This window comes from Barbus barbus (genome assembly GCF_936440315.1).
Source record: "Barbus barbus genome assembly, chromosome: 46".
NCBI classification, from domain to species: Eukaryota; Metazoa; Chordata; class Actinopteri; order Cypriniformes; family Cyprinidae; genus Barbus; species Barbus barbus.
In genome coordinates this window covers 8854332-8865521 of record NC_136724.1, presented here as the reverse complement: position 1 = coordinate 8865521, position 11190 = coordinate 8854332, and the positions used below count along the sequence as shown (strand labels likewise).

Genomic DNA, 11190 nt, shown 5'->3' with positions numbered 1-11190 from the left:
AAAACCATACAAACATTTGTGTTAATCTGATATAAAAAGAGCATTCAGACTTTGTTCCCAGTCTAAGGGTGCTAGGCACCGTGATTCTATTTTGATCACTTGTTTGAATGTAAGACAGGGCACAGGGATTCCTGCTTAATATAATATGATATTTATACTAATTCTGACCCCTGATGCCACCTAAACTCTTAACTACAGTCTACAGAATGAATATGTATTTACAAGCATAAAACAACAACAAAGCAACTAACATTGCTTAAACATCACATTTCTCAATGCCCGACCAACAGAACAGTGTTCCATGTAACATGTGAAGTCACAGGACTCTTTCCATACACAATTTGTTCTCTTCAATTCCTTAAAAAAGAAACATAAAAAAGAAGAAGAGGAGGGAGAAGATGAAGAAGAAGAAAATGGCAGTGTCTCTTTTGTATGGACAAGCGTTAATAAGGCACATACCTTAGGCTCAAAGCCTCTAGTCCTTTTAAAGAGGAATAGGTCATACCACTTCTGTGTTCAAAACTAAAAAAGATGCTGATACACAACTACAGAACATTTTCAAATAACCATACAAAAACAAACAGAACCTAATTACGAGAGTACACCTTTAAAAACTATACATATGCAGGTAGAAACTGCAGGACATTTTTTATACTGCTAAAAAGTCTCTTAGCTGTTGTATTGGAGCTTGTTGTGTCTTGGTGTTTATAAATTTTTTTTTAATAGATAAGAGTTTTTTTTAATAGATAAGCAACGACAGGTTGATCTAAAAAGCCATGGCATAAATGAGACCTCACTACAGATTCACTGCACTGCTGTGACAAAAACAGCACACAACTGACTGTTGTAAACAAGATAACAAATAAAATTACAGGTATATTTAGATAAATTTAAACATTAATTGATACCATTGCTTTCAACAAATTTTGGCCACAAATTCAAAAAATTACTTGTGCATTAAGCATGTTGAGATTGACTAAAATGACCACAATGTTTTTTTGTTTGTTTATTTGTTTTTGCCATGTAATGCATTGCTTAACAGCAGCACCAGTCATTAACAAAATGATCAAAATTATGCAAAATGTAAATTTTTGCAATATCAAAAATGAAGAAAAAGATGAACATTTATTTACAAGGATACAGTCAATATAATCAAGATATTAAGTGATCAGCTCTAGCATTTTGCTCTACACTTGTCATATCCTTACACAACAAAGTGGTCCCTCTCAATTGCCATGTTGGGAAAAATTGGTCAACAACATTTGGTAAGACTTATATTATAATAACTGCAACATCTCTGATATAAGACACTTAAAAAGACATTTAGAATAATCAAAATATGACACTTGGGTCTGAAGAGTGATATTCCACCCTGTCTTGACCTGATGACAGTTAAGTCTGTGCATATCACACCATTTGTGTAGTATGCAATGCACTCAACAACAAAGATATATAATACGAGTTAACCTACTCAGTTTAGTGAACACCGTGTACACTTAATAAGAAAATTATCATGCACTTGTAGCTACAATGTACAACAAAACATAAAAATATCAACAACAACACAGAGAATACTGTTTCAATGTGATGAAAAGAAGACCAGTGTCTCCATCTGTCATCATCATATAACGATATAAAAGAAGGGTTTTTAAAATAGCATCTATTCCAGAAATGGAATAGATTTATTGGTCACTGCCTCTAGGAAGATAAGACAGATTCAAGATTGTGTACCAACTCTTTGTCAACATTACCTAATAAACTATTTTAATAAATATAAAGCAATAACTTTCTTTCTCATCCCACATCTTTACATTACATACACAAGTCTATTAAATTTGTCTTATCTATAACAGCGTAACAATTTTTGGGAGGGGGAGTGCACAGATTACTGCATAATAGCCAGAAATTTGCTTTCTTCTGCGAGGGTGGTGAGGAGGGAGCTCATGTCACCAATAGCCATGTTGTTAGTGCCTGGATGAAATGGAGCTGAAACACGGGGAGTAGTCAGCCGAGAGGAAGTTCTAGACAGACCCTGGAAAAAACTGGTACTGATTATGTCAGACACCACACTACCCTGCTCATAACCATCCTCAAGGATGGAACAAATATCTAAACCAACATTATCTAAGACACCTAGGCTTTCTTCTACTGTACTGGTCACCTGATCAACCCCAGGGGACAGAAGGGCCTCAGAAGATGTTTCTGTCTCAGCTGTCAAGGACTCCATTAAACATGACTGTGCTGTATCATGAGAAGACGAAGTTTTGGACTCTGACGTGTCAAAACACTCAGCAATAAACACAGGCTTTTGTCGCTGGATAGAAGAGGATGTGTTGGTTTGAAGGTAATCATCTGCCTCAAGCTTAAGTCCTGAAACCTGATTTGCAAGAGAGCAATTATTTCCATTTCCATTTCTCAAGCTTTGCTGCTGCCATGAATGTGCATTATTACCATTGATAACCTGCTGAATGAAGTAGGGTTGAGTGTGATATAAGCCTCTTTGGCCACTATTGACAGGTGGGTGAGTCATAGGATGTTGGGCCTGGTGAGGCAGTAGTGCTGCCGGAGACAAGCTGCAGTTAGCTGATCTTTGCGACAAAAGGTTGCTGCTGATTTGATGTGTTATTGTTTGATTTTGCTCGAAGTTATTTTGGGATATAGTTGTCTGCTGGGTACAGCTAGGACGGAGGGGACCCAAAGAGATATGAGAGAAGTCTGGCCGACCAAAGTTGTTGGGCCTTGATTCCAGTTTGGAGTTTGAAGAAGACTCAGTCTTAATGCTTGGATTTGTCCTGGGCTGTTGTTGGGATGGCTTTGCAATTTGTTGATGCTGCTCTGGGTGTATGCATCTGTAGTTCATACCTGCCATGTGTTCGACACCATCTCTACAAAGAGTTGAGTGTTGATCCATGAACTCTGTATGCAGTTGTTGCTGCACAACCATGTTTCCAAAGCGACCAAAGACGTTGCTCACTATGCCACTCTGGTCTGAACATCTTCCGCACCTCTGAGATTGCTGCCTGGGAGGAGAAACATCAGCACTACCAGAGGTCACTTCATTCCACTGGATAGGCATTATACCTTTACTAGTACTTTTCCCTTCTGTCTCCTCCTGTTGCTGATGTGGGTTGAGGAAGTTCTGGACATCACCAGCACCCTGGTCAAAACTATGGTTGTCTTGGTTGTGATCCGATTCTTGATCTTGGGAATGAAGATACTGCACCAAGTCATCTGGCAGAATGTCTTCATCAACATGTAACAGAAGGCCATCTTGGTCCATTGCCAAGTCCTCAAGTGCTGATTGCTCCATGATGCTGGGAGGGCAAGGTGAATGTAGACTTCTCTGAAAGATGTAGTTCTGGAAGCTCAGCCTGTTATTTTCTCCATCTAAATAATGATTACCAGCAATATGGTGTAATGAATTCATGTCGTTTAAACTGCTGAAACGCTGTAACTGTGGCAAACCAAAAGCACTAGTATCCCGTGTGCGCACAGGGTCACTGGCTCTTCGATCACTATTCCCTGGACCTTCAACAGGGTACAGTCCCCTTCGTTGATACACTGCTTGACTGCCATGTAAATTGTGCATACCATCACTACAGCGACGTGGCCTGACCAGTGGTGGTAGTGTAAGTTGGCCCATGTTCTTTTTATCTTCCATCAAAGCCAGATGAGTTTTTAGGCTCATGTGCTCCAGGTTTGGCAAGGGTGTGGGAGGAGGCCCACCTGTAGCAGCAGCATACTTGGCCTTCAGGTGATAGTGTTGAGCCGGAGTGAGGTTGAGAACACCTCTTGCCCCCATCCCACTTCCACTGTATGCCATCCCACCTGAACTTCCTCTACCTCCACATTGGCTGGCTTCACTGGAGCGTCGTGAGGCATCAGTGGAGATAGGGTCATAAGAGTCAGTGGCACTGAGATTGTGAATATGCCGATGGTGGTTGTGCTCAGACTGCGAGGCCTGGCTAGAACGGCGGCTGGAAAAGCAGGGGGAGATGCCAGAGGATCGACGACTGCTGCTCAGGTAGGCCGAGCTGGTGTTGCTGCCACTGCTGTCCCGGCGTTCACGCAGCAAATTTAACACCGTCAGCTCTGTGTTGGACGGCTCAGGATGTGGAGGAGGCTGGGGAACACCCACAGAACCACTCCTACCAAGGCATGAACCTAATAATGAGAAATACTCTTATTAGGTGAGGTTAATGTTATAATTACGATGCAATTATGGTCATAATTAGACATTAATGTGTAAGTTCATCCAGAAATGAAACTGTAAATGAAAAATCAAGAAATAAAGTACATGGATTGTATTTTGTGTCACGTCTTATTAATCTTGATTTCCTCACATCTGTCCTTTTATGGTCCGAAAAAGAAGACTATATGGCATTTAAACAACATCAGGGTGAGTAAATGATGACTTAATTTTCATGTTTGGGTGACCTAACCCTTTACATGTGTAAAGTTCAGTATATTGAGAAAGCTCTGAAAGTAAGGATGTACTTGCACTAGGCACAGGTGTATTGTACCATGCCCAAACATGATTGTACCCCCTCCCCACCACCCTGCTGCATTCCTACTGCACTTTAATGTTTCGGGCCTGAGCACGTCTTTATGATGCAACTGTTTTGGAGAAAACAGGATCAAAAGCACTCTCACTCAGCATAACAGAATTCATAGGTCATGTTAACTCTGTGGCTTATTATTTTGAGCCATTTGTTGTGTGGTGACACATGGTCCTCTCACATGCGTAATATGTTGTTTAAAAAATCTTTGTTGATAGATTTGTTAAGAGATGTTTGTTAAATGGAACAGCTGCATAACTGATGTCATGTGTCTCGGCATTGTTAGCACTCATACTATAGAACCGTGTCTGGGCCCACCTCTTCAAGGTGGCCAGGGAACACTAGTTAAATGAACTGGACTTTGGGGGTCAAACGTGCTCGGGTATGGTTCAGATTGCCTAGTGTAAGTGTAGTGTACACCCTCAGACTTACCCTTTCCTGTGAGGGCAGGCAGGGCCTGGCCTTTAGGGGGCGGTGCTGGGGACATATGTCCTAGCCTAGGCACAGCTCCATTCACCTGCCTTAACCTCTCCATCTTAACATGCTCCATCCAGCGTAGGGGCCGTCCTATACTTCGACAAGTCTGCAAAGCTAGTGTTGCCGCCGTGGTTGTTGCAGTGGATACTGTAGAGTCCATAATGGGGGCATCCTCCTCCTCTCCCTCTCCTTCCTCCTCTTCATTTTCCTGGTCCTCAATCACTGCCTCCCCCCTTGCAAGCCCAATGCTGTTCACAGCAAGCTGGACTCCACGGCCGATATGGGGGCCGCCGGTGGACTGGTCACTGCTGCATGAAGACTGACCGCCAGTGCTTGGCTGAGACGTCTAAGAGGGGAAGAGAAGAGAGACCATATATTTGAAATTTTATTCAATTTATCAAAAAAAAAACAACAACAACAACAAAACAAAAAAACAGCAATCCTGATCTTCTGGTACATTTTTACAGGTGAAATGGATGAATGCAACGAGGAGAGTGAAATCCCATGTTGACAAAATTTCTCATATTCTGGCATGTAATAACACTTAATAGAACCAAGGTCTGCAACCCTACCCCTGGAAACCCACTGTCCTACCTGTAATTTTCAAACTATCTTGAAGACCTTGATTATCTGGTTCAGGTGTTTGATTAGGATTGTATATAAACTCTGCAGGACAGTGGATCTCTAAGGGTATATGTAGTTAATGTCAGCGATAACACTATTAACACAATTTTATGCCAAATATATTCCATATTTTGCTGTCCACATAAAAACACTCTTTGAATAATGTTCATATCTGCTTTTGCACAGAATGCAAGCTAAAGTGAATCACAGAAGTGTGAGAAACCTGTTTTACCGGCAGAAGTAAATAACCAACAGTGAAAGTAGAGGTAAGCTTGTTTGCCCTATTTTAAGAAAACAGGCCACATGGACAATGGTCACCCTTTAGAGTTGTTGGGTCCTAATTAGGTTCTTGTCTGTGTTACAAATGGATAATGGCTGCTAAAGAATGAGCTGTCTTGTTAATAGGCGTGCAAGAAAGCTTGTATTTTTGTTCGTGATTACAGTGAGGGGTTTTCTCAGCATTTACCTAAAGAATGAACCGAAACACAATGACACCACAAGTGCAGGCACAGCTCACTGATTTAAAACCAAGTTGCAGAGTCATATACACATACAGTTACTAGAGGTAGCTTTATCATGCAAGCTGATATAATACTCATGTGACCATAGGCAACAATATTGTTACAACAAAGTATGCACCATGCTACAAATAAAACAACATTACAAATGATAATGTAAGAGATGACATGATGCTGTGGACCACTGACTGAATAATTGCTCCAGATGGCACACAATTGAAAGGACAGAATGAGCAGTGAAAAAGGAAAAGATCAAACCTATAATGATATCACCATTCTCACCTGATCACCCACTGTCCTTAGTAAGAGAGGAAAAGTAATGCATGTGGTAAAAAAGATTCAGTTATTAATTTGAACATGCGTGGCAAGAGGTAGCTGGTTATAAGCAAGTATTAGCTGAGCAGTTATGAAACCAGGTAAGGAAGGGTAAACATTAGTAAGACAAAAGACATAAAATGATAGTTTTTTTTAAGGTTACTTATAAACATTAGAAAGACAAAAGACATAAAAGGTTAGTTTTTTTATAGGTTAGTTATTTATGGAGTTGAAACTTTACCATAGCACACTACCATTTTTTTTTGTTTGTTTTGTTTTCATTTGTTTTTAACATGGAAGGACGCTTACCATGGGCTTCTCTGTTTTGATTGACTTGACTTGTAGACATTCGTCCTGTTTCGAGGTAGCATGGTTATACTCCCTTTGGTCAGTGATCGCTCTGAGAGGCAGTTGTCCAGGTGGCTGACCTTGTCCATTACCTTCAGGTTCTCGGGGCTGAGGTGGGGGACGCGGGTATGTATCCCCACGCTGTTTCTTGGTGACATGTGCTTCAGGACCATGTACAGTCTTAACATGTTTCCGTAAAGAGCTGGGATCAGTGTATCGTTTAGTGCAACCAGGAATTTTACACACATAGGGTTTCTGAGAGAAATAAAGAGATAGGGAGCATTGGCATGTTATATAAATAAATGTCTGCTAAGTCTTTTAAAAACTTAAAGTCGACATAATTGGTAATTGCAACCCCATTTCAAACATTTGATGTATTTTTAGTTGAAATAATATTCAACAATAAAATCAGAATTGTCATTGACAGCATGTTGACTATAATTACTTCTTTTCCAAACCTGAGATTGTTAGAAGCAATATACCTTGTTTAATACTTGGTATGTTCATGTGTGTGAATTACCTCATTGGAGTGTGTGCGATTCTGGTGTTTGGCTCGGTCTGACGCATTGGAAAAGGCTTTGTTGCAGCCTTCATGTTCACACACATAGGGTTTCTCTCCTGTGTGTGAACGCAAATGTGTCTTCAGGTTCTCCAGTCGGGAGTAGGCCTTTGAACAGCCTTCAAACTGAGAGAGAAAAGGACAAACTGTTACATTGATTTGTTCTAGACAGACCAAGCCTGTTTAAGTAGGTAGCTTGTCAGGTAAGCCCACATCAAAAGTTGTCCTACATATCAGTGTCTGAAGACAAAAAAATACTAAATGTATTTAATATAATTCTCACTGTGCATTTATGAGGCTTCTCTCCTGTATGTCTGCGCATGTGCACTACCAACATGTACTGGGCCTTAAAGGGTTTCTGCTCTCTTGAACATTCCTCCCAGCGACACACAAACTCCTTCTTTTCTCCATGGATGTGATCATTATTTATGTGCTGTGAGAGGAAGAGAAGGTCAAAGTTCATGTTAAAGACATTTATAATGCTATGGTATGCTCTTTTGCTTGCATCAACATTAACAAAATGTTGCACATTTCTAAATATGAGCATCTACTAACCCATCTATTTTGTAGGTGAAATATGCAATGGCATTATTGTGCCACAAGAGGGCAACAGGATCACAAAATTGAGTCTTAAACAACTGCTCATCAACCGCTTAACCACCGCACACTTTAACACATTAATAATATCTATGTGATATTTTAACTTATTGAAAAGATTCAACATTATAAAACTAGAGTTCACACTAAGGAGGATGTCTAAGGTTAAAGTGTCTTGTCTACTGGTGAGCAGCAGCAGTCTTTAAGGGAACTTACAGAACCATCTGTATCAACATTGAAATCAACTCAGACATCTACATGAGCCTGTCTTTTGTCAGGCTTTACATGCTTTTATATAAAATAATTATAATAATAATAATAATAATAATGACATAAAAATCTGAAATTATAACATGGCAAGTCATACTTACGGGATTAAAAAGTTGAAATTGTAATGTATAAAGTCCAAAATAGTAATAAATCAAAATTATTATATAAAAAAAGTCAAAATTATGACATACTAAATCATAATTATAACATAAAGAGTCCCAATTGTAAGATACAAGGCCAATTATGACAAAAAAAGTATGTCATAATAGTGTCAATTAGTATGCCATAATTTTGACTTTTTATGTCATCATGATTTTCCAGATCATGATCCTTTTATAATGTGACCCTGTACCACAAAACCAGTCGTAAGTGTCAATTTTTCAAAACTGAGATTTATACATCATCTGAAAGCTGAATAAATAAGCTTGTTAGGATAGGACAATATTTGGCCAAGATATAACTATTGATGAAAATCTGGAATCTGAGGGTTCAAAACAAAATCTAAATACTGAGAAAATTGCCTTTAAAGTTGTCCAAATGAAGTTCTTAGCAATGCATATTAGTAATCAAAAATTTAATTTTAATATATTCACAGTAGGAAATTTACAAAATATCTTCATGGAACATGATCTTTACTTAATATCCTAATGATTTTTGGCATAAAATAAAAATGGATAATTTTGACCCACACAATGTATTTTTGGCTATTGCTACAAATATACCCCAGATGAGACTTAAGATTGGTTTTGTGGTCCAGGTCACATATAGTGTATGTGGCGGAAATGGACTTCATGGGATTTATAATCATTTAGTTCTGAATACTTACTTTCAATTACTTTTATTTTATTGGAAAACATTTCTATAATTGAGTGTTTGTGTTTGAATGTTTGTGAAAATTAACTTTTTTTTCTGGTTAGTTTCACATGAACCCATTCAGACATCTGGATGATCCTTTCTTTCTTTTAATTGTTTTTACAAACCCCTGCTTCTCCTCACACTGTTATTCTTTCTCATTTGTCATCTTTCAATTTCCTTTTCTTCTCTTTTCCCTCTCTCTCTCTCTCTCTCTCATCTGCTCAGTATGCTCAGTCTGCTGTGAGTGTGCATGGTTCGTGAGTCTCAGTGTCCGATTTAAACGGGATTTCAAATAAAACCCTGTCACTTCCCATCACTATAGGCCTATGGCCTTGCCATGACAAGTGCTGACAGTTGTGCTACTGTGGCAACTTTCAATCTAAGGCTTTGGGAGAGGTGGAGCAGCAGTGGGGGATGCATTTGGGGTGAAAGATATCAAAAGTTTAGTGAAAGCATCTCTAATGCCAGAGCTTTCCAACTGCAGCCTAGCACCTTTATTCAACCCTCTTGTTGATACTTTCACCTCTGGCTTAACCAAACCCCAATATTTCCTCTCTTTCTCTTTCATTTGCCATTTTTCTTTCCTTCAAGCTATCAGTTCCCTGTTGTGTTTCTTCTATCTCTCTCTCAACATGCTGCCTCTGCATAGGTCCTTCTCATTTTCTCTATGTAACCTTTTTGTTTTTGTCTGGCTGTCTCTGTCACACACACACACACACACACACACAGTGAAGGATTTGTGAAGAGTTGAAAGTTTCAAAGAATACACACATTTTCAAGGTCAACATCTGGCATCCACACAAAGACAACAGTGTGCAGCACTTATGAATGCTTTTCCTGTCCTGAAGCCGTTTGATTTCAACGGGACAGACACAATATCCTGAACATAAGTGAGCGGGATTAGTGAATTCCAAAGCAATGGAGCATCTCCGCAAGAGACAGAAAATCTTGGATGGAAGACAGGGAAGAAAATACAAGAGAAAGACAGACAGACAAGCCAAAAGACAAAGACAAAACAGAAAAAGAAAGACAGCCAGTGAGTTGACTTCCCTCACATACAGAGCAGAAGAGCGGACAGACCAGAGTGACAGCAGGAAGGCCAAGAAAAGGCAGAGTAAATCAGCTTCTAAAAAAAGAGTGAGAGGTGGCAGCAGAGACAGAGAGCAGAGCTCATCCTCTATTCCTCTTCATGACACAAAGGCGGCCTGCATCACAGTCCTCCCTGTCACCTCGCTGCAGTTGCAGCCAAACTTTCACAGAGTTTGGGTGAGGAACATGCACATTTGTGTGTGCGCAAGTGAGTGTGTATGCGCACACTATTTTTTTGCGCTTTTACATCACTAGAAGTCGAAGTCGAACTGTCATTCAAACCTTCCTTTTAGGCAAAGAGACAAACTTCAATCACCTGTCTGGGATGATTTTACGGCAAATGATCACCATGAGAATGTTCTTAATTGAGAGCAATTGTCCAACAGACTTCAGTTTGTTTTAACATCTAATTATTTTCACCTATAAAAAATGGTGCATAGAACTACTTTATAAGGTCAAAGTATATTTCAGTTTTGACACAATGCTTAGCATATGTGAACAGCCAAAGGCATAGCCTTTATACTCCACTCAATAGTGTGCGTGAACACAGGCAAGTCAACACGTGCACTACAATGTTTCATCTCTGTCCAATGTCTGTACTATTTCTCATCAGAAGTTATGACCAATAAAAATGTCTTTTTACCCATTTAAATGAGTGTAATGAGTTTTAACCCCCTCACACAAGCACTCATCAACGGGGATGTTCATTAGTACCTTCCCAAATAGTTTGTTGTTGTTTCTTTTTGTGAAACTATGAAACAACAGGCTGGGCCAGTGTTGCTACCTTGTGGACAAATGCTTGTGTGAGCTAAACGTACAGAGTATGCATGGTATGAAAAAAAAAAACGGGCAGCATTCTTGCAGTACACACATGCTGATGAAGAAATTTACAGCATGTGCATTGTATGCATAGCATACACGTAAATAATGAATTATACTTTGGGGTTTGCGCTACTAATACAGAATCTTGTATAGAAAC

The 11190-nt window shown here is 39.5% G+C and overlaps 1 protein-coding gene across 1 annotated transcript in view; it reads right to left on the bottom strand.

The window, feature by feature from the left end:
* Window positions 1-11190, bottom strand: part of LOC306865148 (transcriptional activator GLI3-like) — a 170807-nt gene continuing 159617 nt past the window's right edge. Inside the window, exons 11-15 of the mRNA XM_079409558.1 lie at window positions 7684-7833; window positions 7362-7526; window positions 6803-7096; window positions 4992-5382; window positions 1-4164 (exon numbers count right to left, since the gene is read on the bottom strand). Of these exons, the coding sequence (XP_079265684.1) occupies window positions 1886-4164; window positions 4992-5382; window positions 6803-7096; window positions 7362-7526; window positions 7684-7833 (3279 nt within the window). The 3' untranslated portion in view covers window positions 1-1885. The remainder of the gene's footprint in view (window positions 4165-4991; window positions 5383-6802; window positions 7097-7361; window positions 7527-7683; window positions 7834-11190) is intronic.